Source organism: Myotis daubentonii, chromosome 9 (genome assembly GCF_963259705.1).
Source record: "Myotis daubentonii chromosome 9, mMyoDau2.1, whole genome shotgun sequence".
In the NCBI taxonomy this organism is placed as follows: domain Eukaryota; kingdom Metazoa; phylum Chordata; class Mammalia; order Chiroptera; family Vespertilionidae; genus Myotis; species Myotis daubentonii.
Window position 1 is genome coordinate 40,556,676 of NC_081848.1, and position 25,358 is coordinate 40,582,033.

The 25,358-nt window shown below is 44.9% G+C and overlaps 2 protein-coding genes across 2 annotated transcripts in view; both read left to right on the forward strand.

Moving 5' to 3' along the window:
- The window catches only part of MAP6 (microtubule associated protein 6), a 79,500-nt gene that overhangs the window by 12,130 nt on the left and 42,012 nt on the right, over nucleotides 1–25,358 (forward strand). The window lies entirely within an intron of this gene.
- Nucleotides 18,482–21,039, forward strand: LOC132241665 (R3H domain-containing protein 2-like). The gene is given in 3 exon segments (XM_059710608.1): nucleotides 18,482–18,914; nucleotides 19,011–20,992; nucleotides 20,994–21,039. Coding segments are annotated over 3 exon segments (2,430 nt in total). The 5' UTR covers nucleotides 18,482–18,512.

Sequence of the window (25,358 nt, forward strand, 5' to 3'; positions counted from 1 at the left end):
GAGGGAGGTAACATGGGTGCAAGCATCTAACTACCAGGCAGGGCCTGGTGAGGGTTAAAATCAGGGGCCAGAGCTCTCTAGGGCCACAACAAGGGTTGGTGAAGTGGAGATTCATGGAAAAGATGGTTGTATAAGTCTTGGGAGGTGCCCTGTGAAGGATTTGGTGGCCATTAAAATGGTTTGGATCATCTCTCTGTAACTTAAAATCTGTGTGACCTTGAGATAATGACACAGTAGTGACTTCACAGAATCATGATGAAGAGGGAGAGGGATAATGCTTTTACCCGGTGCGCACCCAATCACAGTAAATACTGGCTACTTTCATTATTATAAGAGCAGGCTACCAACGAAGTCTTTCATTTGTTCATACAGTGAACGTTTATCACATCTGTATCAGGCACTATGCTAGGACCCCGAACACAGAAGTGAATTACACATGGTACTTGTCCTAAAAGAGCTCCTGCTCTAGTGAGAGAAAAGATGCACAGGGCACTGCGGGGAGGTAGAGGAAAGGGGGTTTTGACTCAGTCTAAATCAGGGGCCATTCCTGAAGGAAGTGTACCTGTGCATTGGGTCAAAAGCATGGAGTTATTTCCACTGGGAAGGCAAAAAGTAAGAACTCTATATTCCTTCCTTGAGGTCTTTACAAATGGTATAAAACCAAAGAAGGCCATTTAAGAGAACACTCCTTACTAGTAATTTCAGCTTCTCTCAGACGTCTAGCTTTGCATTCAAATCCTGCTCACCACTTATTACTATATATCTTTGGGCAAATTACTTACCCCATCTTCTATGATTTTGTTTCCTCATTGGTAAAATAGAACCAATAATTCCTACCTTGCAAAGTTGTTGAAAGACTAAACATTCCATTAAGTCTGTGGCTCTCTTACCTGTCTTATTTGCCATTGCACCCCCAGCACCAGGCTTAGTGCATGGTATTAATAGATATTAACTGAACTAATGAATGAATGATGTATGTGCAGTGCTTAGCATAGTGCCTAGTCCCTAGTAAGCACTCATTAGGTAGCCACTATCCTCCTTGTCATTATCCCCAGTGGGTTTGAGGTCTGCTTGACTAATATAAAGAGGTAATTTTGCACTTCTGTGTGTACATGTTCTGAATTTCTGGGAAGAGAGCCATGAAATGTTCAGATAAAAGATTCTCTATGAGTATTTTTAGTCGACTTGGCGGGTCAGGGAAGACTTCAGACAGGAGGGTAGCATCTGAGCTAGGCCTTGGAAGATCAGTCTGATTTCAGCCGGCAAAGCAATCAGGGAGGCAGGGAGTGGCATATTCCAGGCCCAATGGACAGCTGGCGCATGGAGAGCTGTGGGGCAGCCGCAGATACTCAGGTATGACAAGTCTTCCAAGTGTGAGGAGTGACATGGCAGGACACAGTGTGGAAAGGCCTAGGTCAGTGATCAGCAAACCCTCTATGAAGGGAAAGATAGTACATATGTTAGGCTTTGCCAGCTCTTAAATATTATATAAAAGAGAGAACAAATTTCCTAAAAGTTTTATTGATGAAATTACTGTATAATAATAATTGAATGCAAATCTTTTATAATATAGGTCTACTAATGAGAAGAATAGATTTTTAGGGGAATAATATTTGCTGAAATGGGATTTAAAATTAGCATTCGCTTTCATCATATTGACTGCAAATATTTACCTGCAAAACCCTTCTCAGCTCATGGCTGAACAAAAACAGTTAGAGGGACAGATTTGACTCATAGACCATAGTTTGCCAATCTCTGATCTGTGTTATTGAGGACAGAACACTGTGATTCCAAGTTTCAGACTCTGTGTTTAAGTAGCAAATGACCTCTTGAACAGAGTGCCTGAGAATACTCGGTTTGACTATGCCTTATTAAAGCACATCATTTATTCTTCCCAAGCGACATAGTCACTCTCTTGTTTCCTGACAACTGAAAGCAGCAAGGCACTGATGTATGTGTGAGAGTTTCTTTGTCTTCATACATAATGGGTAACCAACCCATCTCTCATGACAACCAAGAATACAAGGTACAGGAGCCGTCATTGTGAAATAATATTAGTCTCTGGCTGCTATGACCATTTTGTGTGGGGTTTCCCCTGGAGCTGGAACAAGGCTTAAAAAAAAAAAAAAGACAAGGAATACATGGTATTAAAAGATGCATGCAGCCATACTTCACTTGTCTATGACTCAGCACCTAAGGAAAGCATGGAAGAGAGCTCTACCAGGAGAGGGTTGTTATGACTCCTCAAACAAGCCCTGACCCAGCATTTCTCCAGAGTCTGCCAAAGGCTGGCTGTGAACTGGAGAGAGACTGGGTGTTTCCAGCTGCTGAGAATCTAATCCAACACCATTCTCTGGGGGAGCGTTTAACACATCCTAATAGTCCTAAGCCAGACCACATTTGTGAGAAGATACTTTATAAGTGCTTCTTTCATCTCTATCTAAATGGAAGGATTTTAGTACAGAGTATTACTTTGTGAATGAACAATTTTAATTTAATTCAATTCAGTCTTTATAGGGTGTCCCCCAAAATGTATACACACACTATGAATAATTATAAAGGCAGTGTTTATTAAAATACCTTTCATTTTCAAAATGGAACTATCGTCTGTTAAAGTGTATATCCTGTGATTTTTTGGGGGGACACCCTGTATTTGTTGAGTACTTCCTATGAAGACACTGAGTTAAGCTCTGGGGATATGACGGTAAAACCTGTGTTTGGGAGACCCTGATTTACTCTGTGTCCATTCCTACTTCAATAATAAGGGTAAATGTGATGATGAAAGATGATGGCGATGATGATGATGATGGAGGAAAAAGAGGAGGAAGTAGGAGAAGATGGTGCAGCAGCAGAAGCATGTATGCTTTTAACCAGGAAAGGTCTTCAGGGTTGGGGGTGGTAGAAGAGGGAAGGATTCTGAAGAAAACGTGAAGAACCGAAGAGAAATTGGTAATCATAGTTACTGATCTGGTAGCCATGGTGCAGTGGGTCAACCAAACATCTTGGCATCAGATAAATTTCAATTCAAATCCCAGCCTTTTTATTTAAATAACCTTGGTAAAGTTATTGCAAGTCTCTGAGCTTCAACTTCCTTTTCCAGAAAATGGGGAAATACTATATATATATATATATATATCATATGTTGTGTGGATGTGAAAATGCTTTGTAAACATTAATGCCCTTGCAGTTGTAATTATAAATATTAATACTAATAAATGAGCATGGAATCCAAATGCATACCAGTTTAGGTACCAGGAGAGCAGTCACCCAGAACAGGCTGTGAACTAAATTCTTGGATTACAGCTATGAACAAGGCAAAGTTCATTGTGGAGTGAGCAGTGTAATGATAGATACGGTGTTACATGCTTGCCAATGGCTCGTTATTAAATACAGCTGTGATGAATTTTAGGCAGGGAAAGTGCAAGGTGCTAACAGAGCCTTTAATGGGAGCTGACAAGCCTAACCTAGACCAGGAGTTGGAGCTCTCCTCTGAAGAAGTGGCATTTGACATCGATGTAGAGAATCAAATAAAGGCCAAGAGGGACTCCGGTGGCGAGGGAGAAGAAGGGCATTTACCACAACGAAAATGTAGTAGAGAAATGAGAGACCAAGAACGAGGAAATATGAAGATTAGTGGAGCCATTTTAGGAAAACACAAAATGAGCTAAATGATCCAAGAGGCTGTAGACTGACAACAGGTGAAGAGAAAACAAAATGGCCAGACACTGAGAAAAGCACTAAAAGAGATTCAGTGGGTGGGAGGAATTACCGTATTTTTCCATATATAAGATGCTATTTTTTTCTAAAATTGTTAGACTAGCCCTAACCGGTATGGCTCAGTCGATAGAGCGTCCGCCTGCGGACTGAAAGGTCCCAGGTTCGATTCCAGTCAAGGGCATGTACCTTGGTTGCGGGCACATTCCCAGTAGGGGGTGTGCAGGAGGCAGCTGATCGATGTTTCTCTCTCATCGATGTTTCTAACTCTCTATCCCTCTTCCTTCCTCTCTGTAAAAAATCAATAAAATATATTAAAAAAAAATAATAAAAAAAATAAAATAAAATTGTTAGACTGAAAATCGAGGGGTGTCTTATACACAGAAGTCAGTAGAGGAGGGAGCTTTGCAGGTGCGTAGCTGCCCATACCTTGTCAAACAGGCTTCCTCCAATCATGAGCCTCATTGTTACTGACGTCAGCTGATGCTGTAACTGGAAGTGGAGATGGAGGTGGAGAGTGTGACCAGAGCATTCTGAGCTCATAAAGATGTCAAAGATAAATACCGGTAAGCAATTGTCTTACTCTGTAAAATTCAAACTGAATGTAATCAGCTATGCAAAAGAGCATGGAAATAGAGCTGCAGAGAGACAATTTGTACCTCCTCCCACTGAGTGTATGATCAGACAGTGGAGAAAACAGGAAGAACAACTCCTTAAGATGCCAAAAAAAGGAGAAGGCCTTAAGAGGAAAACCCAGCAATATGTTTAAAATATTGATTTATTAATTTTGGGTTGGCAAAGTTGGGGGGGGCAGGGCGGGGGCGGGGAGGCGCTGCGCATCTTATACTACATGGAAAAATACGGTAAGCTGGAATTAGAGTGGATCTGAAACCAGAAAAAAGACAAAGGGAGTGAAAACCCCAAGAATCAGCACTAAAGACTTCAGATCGCAAAAGCTTAGTGAGACCTAGAGCTCTAGCTAGTTATGAATCTAATAAGTAAGCTGTATGTCATTGGTGAGACTACATACATAGATTTTTAAAAAACCATTTATACCTTAAATACTCTATATATACTACAATCAAGTAATTCTGTGTTTGGCTTGAAAGAATATATATACTATAGTCAAGTAATTTATTCTGTGTTTGGCTTGAAAGAATATATATTTGGTTGTGGGACACAAGGAGATTTGAGGGAGATGGGACAGACCACAAAGGGAAAAATGCTATAGTCTTAAGGGTATAGACACAGACTTTGGGAAAGAACTGCCCTGACCCCCATTCTCTCGGGTGGTAATGGTGGAAGAATCTAGCCACAAACTTTCTGTTCAAAAATATCAACTTACCCAGATAAGTAATGTTTTCAGCTAATTCACACCCATCAGCATCGTGGAAATATTTGACTGTTTCCTGGTTATTGGCACCTAGCACATATGTCTGGCCAGGAGCTAGTAAGAGAAACAGAGGTAACACCATGGTGACCTATCTGCTTTGGAACTTGAGAAATGCATCTCCAAAGGAAAAATAATCATAGTAAAAGTAGAGTCTGCAGCCCTGCCCTGGCGGGTGGCTCAGTTGGTTGGAGTGTCATCCCTTACACCAAAAGGTTTCAGGTTTGATTCCTGGTCAGGACCCATACCTAGGTTGCAAGTTCTATCCCTGATCGAATGCATACAGGAGGCAACCGACCGATGCTGCTCTCTCACATTGATGTTTCTCTCTTTCTCCAAAATTAATAGAAACATAGCCTCAGGTGAGGATTAAAAAAAGAACAAAAACAAGTCTGCTATCTATCCTATATGTATAATATGATCATCTGTTAGCGTATCCTATACCCAACCTTGTGGCCTGATTATTGAATGGTATCATTAGGATGATGAGAAGTAACATCTTAAAGAGGATGGTCAATATACAATTAGGAAAACATAGACCCTAAAAAGCTTAATAAAAAAATACTAATACTGGAAAAAGAAAAGAGCTCATGTGCTTTCATTTATTCAGTGCCTGCCTACCTAGAGGAGGAGGATTTTCAGGAACTAATTCCAACCAAATTCAAAATGTGAACATTTAGATGCATATGCATCCATCCCAGCTTGATGCAGAGCTCAAAGGGAAATTCTTAAATAATGGACACTTGTGAAAAACAACCCAGAAAAAACTATGTAGTCTTGAAATTTTATTAGAAATCATTTGTTAAATAAAAATAATTTCTATACAAACAAACCAACCAGTGGTATTTGAGCTAAGACCAGAAGGACAGAGATGAGCCGTGATATCTGCTCCATCTCCTGTGTGACCCTGGACAAGCTTCCCTTCTGGCTTCATTTTCCTCACCTATCACTAGGCCTTCGGCCCAGGCCCCTCTCACTCAACCACACTCCAGGATCCCCTTAGGAACCCCAGTGCATGATGCCAAAGATCGTGTGTATTTCAGGTTGCTGCAGATAACACAGGGTAGATAGAAGAGGGAGCGTGAGCATTGAAGAGGGAGTTCATGGCCAAGGAGTCCGTTTTATCCATTTGATACTGCCTCCGCTCTCGCCTAAATATCTGGTGGTACCTTGTCTGAGAAATCTTCAAAGCACTTTTCTTTTTTTCTTCTTTTTTTTAGAACTTTAAAAGATATTCTACAAAGAATAGCATAACATCCATATTCTTATTTTAAAATTTTATTACATTTTCTTCTGGTCTTTTTTGTGCTAAAACATTTCCCCTGTCCCACAGTAAAGTTCCTTTTGCCCGCCTGGCCCAGACCCATTCTGCTCCTCCCTCTGCCCCACAGGAGGTTGTCATAATGTTGGTGTGCATACCTCTTTATCCATAAGCTACATAAGGCATTGCTGTATGTGTGTATATGATTACTTACACGATGTCCAACACTATGTAGCATTCTGTGACTTTTTCTCACTTGACATTATATATCTCTTTTATTTCTTACCCTCACCCGAGGATATGTTTATTGATTTGAGAGGAAGAGGAAGGGGGGAAGGAGGAGGGAGAGAGAGAGGAACACTGATGCGACAGAGAAACATCAATCATTTGCCTCCCATAGGCACCCCGACCGGATAGCAAACCTGCAACCGTTTTGGTGTATGGGATGACACTCTAACCAACTGAGCCACCCAGCCAGGACTCAACATTATATATCTTGGAAAAATACAAACAGGCATACATAAACCCCCATTCGTATACAGTGCCTCCTTTTTATTGACTGTATAATCTACCAATATATGAATATGTCACATAATTATCTTTATTTATATTTAGGGTTTCCTAATTTGTAACTATCACAAGTAATGCAACAGTGAATATCCATATACATGTCTTATAAATAAATAGGTTCAAGAGTTAAGAGTGATTTGCAACAGCATGGATGGAACTGGAGAGCATTATGCTAAGTGAAATAAGCCAGTCAATGAAGGAAAAATACCACATGATCTCACTCATTTCTGGATAATAAAGACCATTATAAACTTAGGAACAAAAATAGATACAGAGGCAGAGCTGCCTCGAACAGACTGTCAAACTACAGCAGGAAGGCCGGGAGGGTGGGAGGGCAGGAGGGGGGTGGGTAAGAGATAAACCAAAGGACTTGTATGCATGCATATAAGCACAACCAATGGACATAAGACACTGCGGGGTAGGGGAGGCCAGGGGATTGTCAAGGGTGGGGGGGGGGGGGAAGGAGACATATGTAATACTCTTTGTAATACTTTAAGCAATAAATAAATAAATAAATAAGAGTTAAGAGTGAGATTGTTGGATCTTGACTTATTCACATTTCACTGGATATTTGAACATTTTTCTTTTTCCTGACTGACTCATTTACTAGTATACTTCAACTAGTAGTGTATAAAAGTATCCTTTTTTCTTACAATGTCAGTTATAATTTTCTATGTTTCATAGTGTGGTAATGACATATTTTTTAATTCTTATTTCCCTGATTTTCAGTGAAATTAAGGTTTTCATGTGTTTATTGACATTTTGCATTCCTTTTCTGTGGATTGCATATTCGGACGCTATGCCTATGGTCCTATTAGGGCAAGCATGTCACACTCCGGCCCGCAGGCCGCATGCCTCGTTTATTTGGCCCGTGTTAGCCTTTGAGTTTGACATGCTTGTATTAGGGTGATATCTTTTTTATTGAGCTACATTGATTCTGATTCCTAATCTTTTCATCCTGTGGCTTGTCTTTTACCTTTGTTTATAGTGTCTTTTGTCACACAGCAATTTCTTATTTCAGTATATTCAGTGTGTTTAGTCCTTGCCTTTATGGCTTATGATTTTTTATTCCCAATTTAAGAAATACTTTACTATCCTGACGTGGTAGACACTTTTTTAAATATATATTCTTCTGATGGTTACAAGGTTTATTTTTTCACATTTAGGTTTGTGATACACCAGGAATTCATTTTTATGCATAGTGTGAAATAGGGATGCGTTTTCATGTTCTATGTAGAAAGCCAATGGTTCCACATCCATTTGTTTGACAGGTCATTCTTGTCCCCTGATTTAAAAAGCTCCCTCTATCTTATAGCAAGTTCCCTCTTTTGTGTGGATCTGTTTCCGGGCTCTCTATTTTGTTGCACTGGCCTGCTGTCTATTCCTAACAGATACCATGGATACCTAATTGTTATAGCCTTGTATTAGGTTTTGATTTTTAACAGGGCAGGCTCCTCTTTGGTTGTTGTTTTTTAGAATTGTCTTGGTCTTTCTTAGACATTTACTCTTCCGTATTTAGTTTGGGCTGAATTTTCAGCTGCCACAAAAATTATTATTGAGATTTTGAATTGGCTTGGGTTAAAGTAATGGATTAATCAGAAAATTGATATCTTTATAATATTGAACCTTTCATTGTATAAACAAGCTATGTCATTCCATTACTCAGGTCTTTGTTTATATCTTTCAAAAAGGTCTCTTTTCTCCCAACCCACCTCCGCTGCCCCCAGATGTTTTCTAGATTTTTTTGCTGTTACGAATGAGATTTTGAGATTTTTTTGGTTATCTCTACTGATTGGTTGCTGGTGATGTATGGACAGCGTATAGACAGGGCATGCCATGATGCTGCGGTGTAGTCAGCGAGGTTCCAGGAAATGGAGGTCGAGAGGTAAGGGTCGTGCATTCCAGATGCCCCAAACAGCATGTACAAAGGCTTGAGGTGTGAGAAACCAAGCACAGGGAACAGGGGTAGTGTAAGAGGCCTTGGTATAGACTTCCTGCCGGGGAATGGCAGGGATACGACTAGAAGTGTGGGCACTGTGGGCACAGTGGATGTGTTGGGTACGGTTCGGCTTATGGAGTTTACCGGCAGGAAGTGGAGTCACTGTTCTGCACTCTCTCTGAATCAAACTGTTGAATAATTGCTAAGCCCTTTGGCTTACCTAACTGGGCTTTTGGCTGACCATCTAGGTTAGTGGTTCTCAACCTTGGCTGCACATTAGAATCGCCTGGGAATCTTTTTAAAATCCTGATTTCTGGGCCTCATCCTCCGGAAATTCTGTTTCTTTGTTATGGGGTGAGGGCACGTTAGTAACAAAGAAACAGAATTTCTGGAGGATGAGGCCCAGAAATCAGGATCTTATAAAGATTCCCAGGCGATTCTAATGTGCAGCCAAGGTTGAGAACCACTGATCTAGGTTCTTGTTACTCAAAGTGTGTGGTCCACGGACCTACTGCATCACCCTCACCTGGGAGCTAATCAGAAGTACAGCATCTCAGGTACTAGCCTGGGCACACTAAGTCAGGCTGCACCTTAACAAGACCCAGGAGCACTGTAAAGTCTGAGAATACCTGAGCTAGGGAAGGTTTTCTCTCAAGCGGACTCTAGACCACCTGCCTGGAGTCACATGGAGTGCTTGCTTACAGTGCGGATTCCTGGGCCCCATCCAGACTCCTGGGTCCTACCCCAGACTTCCTGAATCTGAATTTTTAAAGTCGAACCCAGGAACCTGAATTTTCAGGATGCTTCTGAGGCTATTCACATGCACACCAATTGTCCACACGAATCCCCAAAAAACTTGGCCCACGCAGTCATGTTTGAGTTGGGTCAGAAAAACTGAACTCCTTAAACTGGCCTGGTAAATCATTTCTTTCCCTTTGTATGCAAAGCGCTTCACAAGTTATTGTCTCCAAGAGGTGCTCAATAAAGATAAGCCATTGATGTCTTATTTGTGATATTTGAAAGGCTATGAGTCCCTTATCAAGGGCAGGATCTAGGAAAGGGTGTGTGTGTGTTTGTGTGATGTGTTGGGGAAGGGGTGAACAGAAGGATGCAGGGTGATGGATAACTCAGAGGTCCCCTCAGCCTGTTCCCTGACCAGTGCTGGTGACCATCTGCTCAGAGCTGCTGCCTGTCTGGGAGTCAGGGGTATCCATGGGAACCAGTATGGAGGTTGCCAAGAGGACTCCATGGCTACCAGCCAGAAGGGAGAATGGAAATCAAGTGGAACCAAAAGTGACAGACTGGTGTGTGTTTAATGGAGTGCGAGGCAGTCAGCTGTGAGAGCAAGGATGGGCATGAGCACAGCCAGCCTACCGTCCAGGCACTCAGAGGAAACCTCCAGAAAACACTGACTCGCACAGCTGCGCCCACAAGGACCACTTGAGGCCATTTGAACAGCACTGTAGCATTTCTGTCTTTCTCCCTCCCTTCCCCCTTCCCTCTCTCCCTCCCTCCTTTAAAGGAAATTCAGTTTTTTTAAAAAGTACAATTTAGTAGAAAAGTAGATAATGAAGATTTTAGTCACCTCAAATCCCACCACTCATAAGCAGATGCTTTAATTTTGGTGTTAGTTCATCTTTTTCTCTATACATATTGTTATATGGCTGACATCATGCATTGCCAGTACTGTATTCATTCCACTTTTCTACAAAGTTCTTTTGAGTAAGGCATTTAGTTTTGAGAAAAACACGGGATTTTGTGTGACATGCCCCCTGCATTTGCATCCTGAATCTGCCTGATTGAAAATGAGTAACTGAGCCTGGCCGGTGTAGCTCAGTGGTTGAGCATTGACCTATGAACCAGGAGGTCATGGTTTGATTCTGCGTCAGGGCATGTGCCGGGGCTGCAGGCTCAACCCCCAGTGCGGGGCATGGAGGACGCAGCTGATCAATGATTCTCATCATCGATGTTTCTATCTCTCTCCCTCTCTCTTCCTCTCTGAAATAAATAAGAATATATTTTTTAAAAATGAGTAACTGAGGCCAACGAGACAGATTGATCCATCCAAAGCTGATATTCCTGAGTAAACGCTCGTGTGCCATCTCAGCTAGCAGTGCCCATTTCAGTCGTTTCACCAGCGTTCGAATTGGCATTTCTTGGGTATTTAAGCAACGTTGGTAAGACCGGTGCCTAAAGAAAAAATGCTTCCAATAGGGAGAAAAGAATGAGGGATTGTTTTGCTTAGATATTTCTGGACAGAGCATTGGGATTTGAAATGCTGTTGACCCTAGAATGTGACATAATGGGGTAAGACGCATAGATCTGGATCATTTCTCCGTTTTACTGGTGCAACCAGAGGCCTTATTGTTCCTGTTGCCCCCAGAGCACTTATGCCCCAATGGCAGGTGCTGCATCCTTAAGTGACCAGTCGTGTTTGAGGGGAAAGTGAGTATCACCAGCTGAAATGTGCAAACCTGTTGGGGAGACCAAGATGCCATTTCAATCGGTGTTTCTCAGATGGAGTCACTGTTTACTGCAGTTCTTTTTCTGATCAGCTCACCCAGTTCTGCATGACCTTGAGCTGTAACAGGGCTAGCCGGGATGTGGGAGGGAGCTGCAGCAGATGAGGGCTTAATAAGGGCCTCCTTAGTGTATTTTAATTTTTCTCAAGGCATTACAAACCCCTTATTTACATCAGTTAAATTATTGCTTATTGTTCCAACACATGGATGTAGCACATTTTATTTAACCATTCTCCTATTATCGGACATTTTACTTGCTTCCAACTTTTCACTATTAATTCAAAACATCATAATGAATGTCATTTCTTCCCTCCCGCCCTTCCCTCCATCCTTCTCTCCTCTCCTCTCCTCTCCTCTCCTCTCCTCTCCTCTCCTCTCCTCTCCTCTCCTCTCCTCTCCTCTCCTCTCCTCCCCTCCCCTCCCCTCCCCTCCCCTCCCCTCCCCTCCCCTCCCCTTCTTCTTTCTTTTCATCTTTCTTTTCCTCTTTCCCATTTCAAAGCCTTAAATCCAGTGGCAGTTTGGTGACCCGAGGGAGTTTGAGAAGTAATCTGTTTTGACCTCGCATTTTACAGATGTGACAGCTGAGGCTGACAGCTGCATTTGTGATTTGCCTATGAGTGGCACACAGAGGTGGGCTTCAGAGCAGGGAATTGAATCTGAATATTTTTGGACTCCTGGTCCAGTGCTCTCTCCTCTCTCACCAAGCAGCCAGCAGCTCCATCCTTCTGTTTTGCTTGCTCACATATTTCACATCTCATCATTTAAAAGTATTGTAAAGTTCGCTCATTCAAGACACTATAAATAGCTGAGTTTATTTTATTGGATGTGTTTCTGCCCTTTTAAATATTTCTGTCCTTTTAAATGTTTGTTTATGAGTCACTACTGTCTGTTTTTATGGCAAACTGGAGAGGAGGAACTGTGTCGTTTTCCACTCAGCATCAGTAACTACTTTCCTTGCATGATTGAAGGGAGCCTGAGATCACCCAACCACTCATATGGTCCAGCATCCACTTTTACACCTTTGCTTGAGAAAAACAACATAAGCTTGGGAGCAGCTTAAAAATCAACTCAAAATTCTATCCCCTCCCCCCAAAGTGAACACAGTTATTGATAGAAGGCTTTAAGTTTCTTGACTAACGTTTTAAATTCAACAAATATTTTTGAACACCCACAAGTAAACAAGACACTGAGTTCATCTAATAACTGTTCAGAGAGAGAACGGGCCTGTCTTCAGTTTGTTTCTGGTGTAGTAGCGGAGGCTGCTTTGCAATGTGGGCTTTGTTATCAGGTATGGGAAGCCAACAGGTCAGGTCCACTGCCACTGAAAGGACACTTATTCTCAAGAGGAAGGGACAGGTCACCCATGCCAAGCAGGGCCACCTGGGGAAGCACCAGGATTGGTCAGAAGGCAGAAGGAGTGACAGAAAATGTGGGGGGAAAGGCCTTTATTGTGGCTTTTCCAGGAAGAAATGGGTGAGGCAGGCTAAGCAGTTTAAGTTGGCTAGTTTGAATATACTCAGTGGGCTCTGGGGCCTGGGGGCTGTCTGTAGTTGTCTGATGCCAGGCGCTGGGATGATTAGGGCAAGAGAATAGAGAGCCCAATAGAGGAGGTGGTGTATGGTCATTGGATTGGTTGGTTTGCATGTGAAAGAAACCATTACTGTCTTTAGGAATGGCTAGCCCTGGGGTAAGGGTGGAGTCAGTTTCTCCAGGGTCAGTGAGGCCACAGATGCCAAAACACCAGAATAAAAAGATGCTTATTAATGCAGAGGTGAGGCAGGCACTTAATCTAGCAGCGTAGAAGGTGGCAAGCTGCAAGGGACAAAGAAGCACACTTTGGGTGCTAAGAGGAAGAGATCATTTCAGTACTTGTTCTGACAAAGACTTAATGGAAGAAATGGCTTTTCAGCGGGGCGGGGTAAGGAGAGGGCGTCCCAGCTTCCTTCCTCCACTGGCTGGCAAGTTGCCCACCGTGGGCCAATGACTGAAACCCTCTGAGCAATATTTATTCTGTTTATATCCCAGAGTTGTCGTGCAGATCAAGCAAATCCCTCCGTGCTTGTCTCCTAGGACACAACTCGTGGGCCTGCATCAGAACCGCATGAGTGCTGATTTCAAGTGCAGTTCTGGGACCCAGAATCAGACTCTGAGGCTGGGGCCCAGGAGTCTGCCTTTAACAAGCCCCTCGCTCCCTCTGCAGCTGGAGAGCCGCCGAGAGAAGGCAATACTGGGCACAGTCAGACGCTAACGGGTAAAATACTCACCAAGTGTAAAGAGATCTTTCTGTACTTCCTAAAGCGTAGCCTTCACCACGCTTCAGGCTCTTACTGGAGTGCATGTCCGCTCCATCAGGAATTACGTTCGGGTTGCCTGCCGCAGGTAGCGTTAGCCCAGCCAGGTGTGAAACACATGGGCAGCGGAGAGATCCACCCCAAGCCCTGCCTCCCGCTGCTCCGCTGTCCTGTCCGAGGCCAGCCGCTGGGGAGGAAGGTTACAGGTGCCCCCACGGCCTCTGGAAGGAGGCACCGAGCAGCCCCGTCCTCCCCCTGCCAGCGGGCTCCGCTCAGCGCCAGCGGGGCCTCCGCCGCAGCTGGTGATTACAAACTCCATGTTTATCCCCCTGGGTTCCTATTTTTACCTCAGTTTTTAAAAATAGGCACTGACGGGCTAACCGAAAGCCGTTTTGGCACTCTCAAGGGAAAACATGGGTAAGAATCAGTGAATAATTGCTAGGTCCTCTGGCCTCGCCTAACCGGGCTTTTGGCGCAGACGCTTTCCCACCCGGTGGGGATTGGAGGGGTCAAGGGGCGGGACGCAGAGGAAGCACCGCTCTTTGCCCTTGGTGTTGATGGTTTTAATCCTCCCGGAAGACCGACAAGGCACATTTCCCCCATTTTACTTCAATAAAGTGAGGCTCCGGGTATTCAGTCCCTCGCCAAGGCTTCCGGGGAGGGAGGGTGGGTGAGGTTTCCCGCAGGCTGTGTTCCAGTGCAGAAGCCCCTTGCTTTCCCTCCGAACGGCGTCCAAGAAGATGCTGGATCCCCAGGGGGAGGTTAAAAGCCTGGTTCCAGCGGATTGCTTTTATAGAAACCTTGGTGATGTATCTCTCCTTTTAGGAACTGGAAAACATTCCGTTTGCTGCCCTCCGTCCAGATCATTCTCACCAGATCTCTGACACAGCCCCATCCTGGCTGCTGATTTCGCGCCACATTTTCTTTCCCACTCGCCTAGTGATCCTGCAGTAATTATGATGTTGGTAATTACCTCATTAGTAGTTTGGTGTGAGAAAGCTCAGTGAAAGAATAATAAAAGGGCATCTCTTTATAGCTACAAGATGACAAATAGAGTTTTAATAGCCCCTAAACCCTCATTAAAAGAAAAGGGAGACTTTTGAAGTGCCAGTGTATCTCTTCATCAATACATGTTCCTCTGAAGAGCCCAAGTCTTCCCTGTGGTTTGAAGAGCCCATTTCTGGGTGAGTGACGGCATTCTGAAGGCTCTAGGACAGAAGAGCAGCAGCAACCATGACCGGCTTCACCCGCCCACGGCTCCCCTGCCCAGGGCTTCATAAAGCTGGAAAGGACACGTGGCCTGACAGGGAGCAGGGTCTCAGCTGTTGGTCCCCAGCTCCAGCACCTCAATGTCCCTTCTACTGAAACTGTTGCAGAATTGACAAGGCGACCAGAAAATACACGGAGAGTACTCGGAGATACAGGAGAAACCCATTTATTTTCAGATGTTTCGCATGCACTAGTACAGTGACTCAGGGGAGACTGTTTCTCTCCAAATCCTGAGCAAACCAATATGGAGGAAGCTCTCCCTTTATATCCTTTGGTTTCTTTGTTCCCCAAATATGGATGGGACTTCTGGACCTTTCGCGGGCTTTGCAAAAAGCCCCGTGTGTTGGGAAGGGGGCCGTGAGACCACACCTAAAGGCCTGGCCTGGTACCAGCGCTGATAACTTCCTCCAGGGGTTGTGTATTGTTCATGGTTTTTGGCCTTTGTAAAATGTATTTAGGTAAACCGGTCTTGTAAGACCGGATTGTGGAGAAAGGGGCAGTGACTTAATTACAGGCTATCAAGAATGTGCATTAGGTTACTGGCACAGATTCAGATTGCTAGCCCCCCAAAAATGTCTTATTTTCCCCATCAAAACCAGGTCGGAAGCCCCGAGGCAGAAACGGTGTCCTGAGCAGCCTGCCTGGCCCAGCTCTTGACAGGAGGAGTGGAGACATGTAGTCAGGGCTTCTCAGCACGCAGTCCTGGCTCCCCTCCATTGGGCTTCCCTGATTGTCATGCACCCCCTTGTTCCCTACCCTCCCGGGCCCTGACCACAGCCACACGTCGGGGGTCTTTGTGGAATTTGCCTTCTCCATTTTGGGCATGAAAAGCCCACTGCCTCCCACCTTTGGTGATTTCTTAATTATCGAAAGTCAACTCATGTCCTCTTCTACATTTCTGTTCCCTCTCTCATAAGGTAGAGTAAATCCTGTCATTTGTTTGCCCTTAGGACTTTTTACAGACTTCCTGTGTAATATTATTCATTCAGCAAATAGTTTTTCTTAAAAATAAAAAAGTTTTCAGAGAAACCAAGATGGCGGCATAGGTAAACACCGGAGATTGCTGCCTCACACAACCACATCAAAAATACAACTAAAAGACGGAACGGACATTATCCATAACCACAGGAAGGCTGGCTGGTGGAAATTCTACAACTAGAAGGAAAGAGAAAAGCATACCGAGACTCAGAGGAGGTGCGGTGCGGAAGTAAAATACAGAGGTACAGAGGCGCATGCGGAGAGGGTTGGCTGCTGAGGACACAGTTGTCTTTTTCAATCAGAAGGGAGTCTCAAGCTCTGAGCTCCAGTTCCGGGCGGGTCTCTGGGGACCCAGACTCATACGGGAGAAACTGGACTGTCTGGCATTGGTCAGAACTTGAGGGCAGCTTTTTCTCTAGGGTGCTTGCAGCGATTGCCGGAACACTGAGAAGCAGGGCCTCTGAGGGCAGGACTGATAATCCCCTGGGACCCTGCCCTGCCCAAGCCACAGAGGCTTTTGCATATGAAAGGCCTGGCCCTTTACAATCTGATAATTACCTAACAAACTGCAGCTGGCCCAAGGCTCCTCCTGCTGGATAGCCTCAGGCAGAAGCTAGATTAGCACCTCCTTAGAGATCCAGGAGCCAGTGTGCCCAGTGGTCAGAGTGGGACCATCTAGATTGCAGCTCCTCAGATTCATAAAGGACACACTCAGGGGGCAAACTCAGTGAGCACCAAAGCCCCATTGAAGCAAGTCTTGCCCCAGAGGGGTGTCTCCAGCACAGAAGTTGTCCCACTGCAGACACAGCTGATTCTCACAGCCAATTGGCCTGGAGGTCAATCCCTCCCAGTGTTACCTACAACAATCAAGACTCAACTACAAGACTGTGCACAAAGCCCACAAGGGGGTGCACCAAGAGGGTCTACCTCAGGTAATTGGGGAGGCTGAGCCACTGGGCCCTATAGGACACCTAGTACAGAAAACCACTCTATCGACACAGTGAAGCATAAAAATGGAGACAAAGAAAAAGGACACAAATGACAGAAATGGAGGAAAGCAAACTACTGGATATAGAGTTCAAAACCACAGTTTTAAGGTTTTTCAAGAATTTTCTAGAAACCGCTGATAAACTTAATGAGACCCTCAAGAAATCTAATGAGACCCTCGAGGTTGTGATAAAGGACCAACTAGAAATTAAGCATACACTGACCGAAATAAAGAATATTATACAGACTCCCAATAGCAGACTCTCTAGATCGCAAGAATCAAGCCAAAGATTTGAAATATGAAGAAGCAAAAAACACCCAACCGGAAAAGCAAAATGAAAAAAGAATACAAAAATATGAAGATAGTGTAAGGAGCCTCTGGGACAGCTTCAAGTGTACCAACATCAGAATTATAGGGGTGCCAGAAGATGAGAGAGAGCAAGATATTGAAAACCTATTTGAAGAAATAATGACAGAAAACTTCCCCTACCTGGTGAAAGAAATAGACTTACAAATCCAGGAAGCGCAGAGAACCCCAAACAAAAGGAATCCAAAGAGGACCACACCAAGACACATCATAATTAAAATGCCAAGAGCAAAAGGCAAAGAGAGAATCTTAAAAGCAGCAAGAGAAAGAAACTCAGTTACCTACAAGGGAGTACCCATACGACTGTCAGCTGATTTCTCAACAGAAACTTTGCAGGCCAGAAGGGAATGGCAAGAAATATTCAAAGTGATGAACAGCAAGAACCTACAACCAAGATTACTTTATCCAGCAAAGCTATCATTCAGAACTGAAGGTCAGATAAAGAGCTTCACAGATAAGGAAAAGCTAAAGGAGTTCATCACCACCAAACCAGTATTATATGAAATGCTGAAAGGTATCCTTTTAGAAGAGGAAGAAGAAGAAGAAAAAGGTAAAGATACAAATTATGAACAACAAACATGCATCTATCAACAAGTGAATCTAAGAATCAAGTGAATAAATAATCTGGTGATCATAATAGAATCAGGGACATAGAAAGGGAATGGACTGACTATTCTTAGGGGGGAAAGGGGTGTGGGAGATGCGGGAAGAGACTGGAGAAAAATCGTGCACCTATGGATGAGCACAGTGGGTGGGGAGTGAGGGCGGAGGGTGGGGCTGGAACTGGGAGGAGGGGAGTTATGGGGGGAAAAAAGAGGAACAAATGTAATAATCTGAACAATAAAGATTTAATTTAAAAAAAAAACACCAAAAAACCTCTTAACTAAGTGCCAGGCGGGTAGTTAATCACTTTAACTATGAACAATCACCCTTAAGCTACATAATCTTTACTTCCTGGAATGGAGATAAGAAACGCCCTAACCTTTGGAATAGAAATTGACAGGATTAAAATCAACTGGTATAAATACAGATGTAACAAGACAATAAAAGACAGAACTTGACTGGAGATCCTGGCTAGAGATCCTGGCTAGGCTGCTGAACTGAACGCTGTCTCAGTGTCATTCCTTCTTCGCCGTCTCTGTCCACACCTTTGGGGATCCCTGGACCTACTGGGGTTGGACCCCAACAGACAAGGACAAAAACAAAGAAAAGGTTCCAAGGAAGATGCTGTCTAGAAACTCCAGCCAAGAATATACGGACTCCACTGGAATAGACCTACATGAATTTCTTGTAAACACAGTGAAAAAGAACCCAAGGGACAGAATGATGCTGCTAAAATTAGAACAGGAGATTCTGGAATTTATTAAGGACAACAATAACCAGTTCAAGAAGTTCCCTCAGATGACCTCATATCACCGGATGCTATTACACCGGGTAGCTGCCTATTTTGGGATGGACCACAATGTTGATCAAACTGGAAAAGCTGTTATCATCAACAAAACCAGTAACACAAGAATCCCTGAACAGAGGTTCTCAGAACATATAAAGGATGAGAAAAGTACAGAATTTCAACAGAGATTCATTCTCAAGAGAGATGATGCCAGTATGGACCGAGCTGATAACCAGGTCAGAGTTCCATTGCAGGATGGAAGGAGGAGCAAGTCACTAAAAGAGAGAGAGGAGGAATATCAAAGGGTCCGAGAGAGAATATTTGCCCGAGAGACTGGCCAGAACGGATATCTAAATGACATCAGGGGAAACCGTGAGGGGCTAAGCCGCACCTCAAGCAGCCGCCAGAGCAGCACAGACAGCGAACTCAAATCCCTGAAGCCACGGCCTTGGAGCAGCATGGACTCCGATGGCTCTGTTCGAAGCATGCGGCCCCCTGTCACCAAAGCCAGCAGTTTCAGCGGAATCTCTATCCTCACCCGGGGTGACAGCATTGGGAACAGTAAAGCTGGCAGTGCAGGAAGGATCTCCAGGCCAGGTATGGCTCTAGGTGCCCCAGAAGTGTGCAACCAGGGCACCTCATCCCAGTCTGTCTGGAGCCTTCTCCCTTATACTTCCCAGCAACAGCAGCAGCAGCAGCAACTTCCTGCTTTTCCACCCATGTCTCAGCAACAGCCACCCTTGAATAATCACATGATCTCACAGGCAGATGACCTCAGCAACCCCTTTGGACAGATGAGCCTTAACCGCCAAGGCTCTACTGAAGCAGCTGACCCATCCGCAGCTCTGTTCCAGCCCCCACTTATCTCCCAGCACCCTCAGCAGACTAGCTTCATCATGGCTTCCACAGGACAGCCCCTCTCCAACTATTCCACCTCTAGCCATGCAACACCTACTCAGCAAGTCCTGCCACCCCAGGGCTATATGCAGCCTCCTCAGCAAATCCAGGTTTCTTACTATCCCCCTGGACAGTATCCTAACTCCAACCAGCAATATCGACCTCTCTCTCACCCGGTGGCCTACAGCCCCCAACGTGGTCAACAGTTGCCTCAGCTATCCCCGCAGCCAGGTTTACAGCCCATGATGCCTAGCCAGCAGCAGGCGGCTTACCAAGGCATGATAGGGGTCCAGCAACCACAGAACCAGGGCCTGCTCAGCAACCAGAGGAGTGGCATGGGGGGCCAGATGCAAGGCCTGCTGGTTCAGTATACTCCACTGCCTTCTTACCAAGTCCCAGTGGGTAACGACTCGCAAAATGTGGTCCAGCCGCCTTTCCAGCAACCCATGATGGTCCCTGCAAGCCAATCTGTGCAAGGGGGTCTCCCAGCAGGAGGGGTACCAGTGTACTACAGCATGATCCCTGAGGCTCAGCAGAACGGTACGAGCCCTTCTGTGGGATTTCTGCAGCCTCCCGGCTCTGAGCAGTACCAGATGCCTCAGTCTCCCTTTCTCTGCAGCCCACCACAGATGCCACAGCAGTTCTCAGGAGTGTCGCCTTCTGGACCAGGTGTGGTGGTCATGCAGCTGAATGTCCCTAATGGACCCCAGTCTCCCCAGAACCCATCCATGGTCCAGTGGAGTCACTGTAAATACTAGAGCATGGACCAGCGGGGGCAGAAACCTGGAGACCTGTACAACCCTGACAGTAGCCCGCAGGCCAACACACAAATGAGTAGCAGCCCCGTCACATCTCCTACCCAGTCTCCAGCACCCTCTCCTGTCACCAGCCTCAGCAGTGTCTGCACAGGACTCTGTCCCCTTCCTGTCCTTACACAGTTCCCCCGGCCCAGGGGTCCAGCACAGGGTGATGGGCGCTACTCCCTCTTGGGCCAGCCATCACAGTACAATCTGTCCATCTGCCCTCCTTTGCTCCATGGCCAGTCGACTTACACAGTGCACCAGGGACAGAGTGGATTGAAGCATGGAAAGCGGAGTAAGAGACAAGCACTCAAATCTGCCTCCACTGACCTGGGGATGACAGATGTCGTCCTGGGGCGGGTGCTGGAGGTGACAGACCTTCCTGAGGGCATCACTCGTACGGAGGCGGACAAGCTCTTCACTCAGCTTGCCATGTCCGGCGCCAAGATCCAGTGGCTCAGGGATGCTCAGGGGCTGCCTGCAGGGGGCTGGGGGGACAGTGGTGGGACTGCTGAGAATGGTCGCCATGCAGACCTTGCTGCCTTGTACACCATCGTGGCTGTGTTTCCCAGCCCCCTGGCTGCCCAAAATGCCTCCCTTCGCCTCAACAACTCCGTGTCGCTTCAAACTTTGAGTGGCCAAAAAGAACTATGACCTGCCCTAACGGGTTTGGCTCAGTGGATAGAGCGTCGGCCTGCGGACTGAAAGGTCCCAGGTTCGATTCTGGTCAAGGGCATGTACCTTGGTTGCAGGCACATCCCCAGTAGGAGGTGTGTAGGAGGCAGCTGATCGATGTTTCTCTCTCATCGATGTTTCTAACTCTCTATCCCTCTCCCTTCCTCTCTGTAAAAAATCAATAAAATATATTTTTTAAAAAAAGTTTTCATTGATTTTTAGAGAGAGAGGAAGGGAGACGGAGAGAAAGAGAAACATTGATGTGAGAGAGAAACAATGATCGACTGCTTCCCACACACACCCTGACCTGACCAGGGATAGAACCCACAACCCTGGCATGTGCCCTGACTGGGAATCAAACCTGCAATCTTTTGGGGCACTGGACGATGCTCAACCAACTGAGACACACCAGACAGGGCTCAGCAAATATCTTTACTCAGAGTCTCTTCTGCTTGGCCTGGTGATAAGACACAGCTACGATGGCCCACTCCACAGTCAGCTCTCATCTGGACTACTGAAGTTGCCTCCTATCCAGTTGCCCTGCCTCCTCTTTACTCAAGCAGTGCCTGTTCTTAACCTCCTGAAACAGAAGGCAAAACATGCGGCTCAGCGCTAGATGGGAGTGCTCAAATCCTCCAGTGGCTCCCAGTCTCAGTCTGATGTGCAAGGCCCTATCTTATCTCCACTCCTCCCCCTCTTCCCCTCATTAGCTCCAATCCCCTGACACTGGCCTCAGTTCCTCACTCACACCTCTGGCCTCAGGGTCTTAGCATTCTGCCTGGAGCCCTCTTCCCCCAGATGCCCACAAAGCTCACTTCCTTCAGGTCTCTGTTCACACATCACTTCACCAGAGAGGCTGCCCTGGACCCTAGGTAACACAGCACATATGTATACACACGGCACAGCACCTGGGACTCTGTCAGCCTGTCTTGTTAGAACTTACGCCACCTGACAATATAGAACTGCTCATTGGTTTATTGTCCATCCCCCTCACTGGAATGTGAGTCACTGCTCTCAGGACAGCAAGGACTTTGTTCTGTCCTCTAGTGTGTCCCAATCTCCTATCCACGGCACCTAGGTTAATATATGTTGAATAAATGAATGAGAACATTATTGAGCACCACCCACCAATCACTCAACAAACACTGATGGAAAATCATATGTTTTGCTCAGAGTATGGGCCAGAGGAGGGAGATTGAATTTCAAGTTGTGTGAAGGTTAACATAAAAGACAACAGGCAGCTGGACCTGTTGGAAAGGTCATTTGCCTCCCCAAGTCCCGTGGCATGGGGATTGATGAGCAAACACCAGGAAACGTGTAGAACACGGTGGAACAATTTTAATTGCCCTGTAAATGGTAACCGAAATGAAATGCTTATGTAATGGCACTTTGCAAACTGTTAGGTTTTGTGCAGATATTATATATTGTTTGTAATGACAGTATATATTAGCAACTTTAAAATACTCAGTCTAGTCTGGTGGGGAAAACTGGACGAGGACATGAGAGGCTTGAGCGTGGTTCCAGCTTGGCCACAAGTTTGCTGAGTGACTTGATGCAGTTACTTTTCCTCTCTCCACTTCATCTCCCCAAACTGTAAAATTACCATACTGCTTTAAATGACTTCTGGAATGTCTACCTGCTCTAAAGTTCAGGGCTCTAGGAATTGCTGGCTGGCCTGCTGGCTGGAGGGATGGATAGAGGACTCTAACTTCCATGACGCTTCCCCAGTCTTAACACTCTAGGTTGGTTTTAGTTTCTTCCTCACACTTTTTCCATTCTTTCGTAGTCCAGAAGAGCCATGCTCTTTATCTGAAAATTTTTTATATACACCCCTGAGTACATTTTAGAATCATAAAAGGCAGAAATGATGGTAACTGAGGATGTGTATTCTTCGAGAAAGGAAGAAGAGAGATATATTTACTTACATCTAAGAATTGGGGGAGCATATAAAGTTCATGAAGCCTGCTTCACTTGTGATGATCTGTTCATTTTAAGATTTTAAAAATTTGATTCTTAGAGACAGGAAGGGAGAGAGAGAGAGAGAAACATCAATGTGAGAGTGAAACATAAATTGACTGCCTCCTGCATGCCCCCTACTAGGAATCAAGCCCACAACTCAGGCATGTGCTCTGATAAGGAATCTAACCGGCAACCTTTCAGTGCACAGATGATGTCCAACCAACTGAGCCACACCAGCCAGGGCATGACTACCTGTTTTTGAGAGGCATTTCTTTACACACTTCCCCACAAGAATTACACATTGAGTCTTCCCTCTGGCAGATTACAACTTCAAATGGTTGGACATAAAAAGACCCAGAAGATCATCTGAAAGAGAGCTCTTGCCCACCTAACTTGGTGTCCTTGGGCAGGTCCTCAGAGTTGGGATAGATGAGAACATAGAGCCTGCTGAGGGTTACCAGTAGGTCTACCACTCACTAGCTAAGTGACCTTGGGTAAGGCACCCCCACACCTCTTTTTTTCTAGAAATAGAATAGAGTTAATAGTGTTGAAGTGAGAATTAAATAAGTGAGGTAAACTAACTTGCCCCCAAGGTCACAGAATTAACCATTTGAACCCAAAGCTCTAGTAGGAAATGGATATAAAAAGAATCAGAAGAGACTCTCTTAGCATTTAAAACTATCTGTTGATAAAATTAATGAGTTTAAAGTAAGAGATGTCTAGATGGTGCCCTAAGGTAATTCCGCCATGGGTAGAAATTTACTCATTCACACACTTGGTGTCCCTGGCAGCAAAATATACCAGAAATGCCTTTGCAGGTGGCATTTGCTGGATGGAATTGTATTATTCCCTGTAAGTATCATAATTGGATACCCAGTGTCTTTCTCCTGGGGCAGCAGAAATAATCGCTTTTCATTGATCTCCTTTTAGACCTGACCTTGATGGTCCTTCCTGTCTCCTCCTAAATATATCAAAGCACCTGAGGAGAAAAGCATGTTCTCCTTTGGCTGGAGTTCACTTGGCTCATGTTGAGGTTTGTGTTCAGAAGCACACAATGAAAGAAGCTGGATCTAGATGTGATCTTTGAGTCGCTGTGACCTTCTGGTCACCAGCCTTTGAATCTGCCTCTTCCCCCCCCCACCCTCCCCCTCCCGCCCCGTTCGTATTTGAGTTTTGTTAGCTAAGACAGCACCTGACAGCTGTCTGTCCTCATAGTTGTGAAAGTGCTTCTGTGCTATGATCTGACCCTCCGTTAAGTAATACCATCTGCAGGAGGAAGTGTGGGAAGGGGGCTCGCAAAGGGCAAAGGTCCATTAAGAAACATACCGCTACTGTGTTTCATTAAATCCTCACATTGCCACACAGGGTAGGTGATATTACCCCTGTGTTACAGATAAGGAAACTACGGTTTAGAAAGGTCAGGTGGCTTTCTTGCAGTTATACAGCTGATAAATGGTATATTTGGGATTCCAAACCCAAGCTCCTTCTGATATGCCGTGCTTTGTTGTTGTTGAGAATGAGTGGGGATTGTGGAACAGATATGGCCTACAGTCTCACCAATGGTTCAATTTTACTCAGACGCAACCTTCTTCAAAGTAATTCAGATTGTACTTAAACTAGTCACACTGGCACCCAACGCATGCCGCCTGGAGCCAGGTACTGTGCCAGGCCCTTTACAGAACCTGTTTCATTTGTTCATCACCTTTCGTCTAAAACTTTGAAGTGGTCTTTCTCAAAGTGTCTTCCTTAGAATCACCCAAGGAACATGTTATAATACAGATTCCAGGGCTTTACCCCAGGGGTGGAAAGAGTGGAACTCTCTAGTAATGCTTGACACTCAGAGTTTGAGAACAATTATTCTTAAAAGGCAATAGATCCTTGTTATTAATGGAACACTTAAACTCACTCACTACCTTTTTTGAAGCCTTTCTAAGTTAAGCATTTTGCATGTAAAATGTGGTTATGAACTCCTTTAATGAATACTGAGTTTATGAGGGATACAGGTAGGAAGCTGGAACTCAGTGCAGGACTTCGTTGAGTGAATTTCACTGGGTACCCAGAGGGATTTGAGGGAATTTATTTTTAGGACTGATTAGTAGGTCACAACTATGAAATTCAACTATAAATAGTCTGAAATTTGGCCTCCAGTCCAGACTTTTGTAATATTCTATCATATATCAAGTGGACTCTTTTAAATATTTAAGTAAAATATTCACAATAAATTACATCAGATAAGATACAAATCTATAGATTTATTTCAACTCAATATCCTTTGTCAACGTCAACTATGCACTAGGTACAATGGTTTACAAAAACAAATAAGCTGGAGCATTCTACCAAACATTCAAA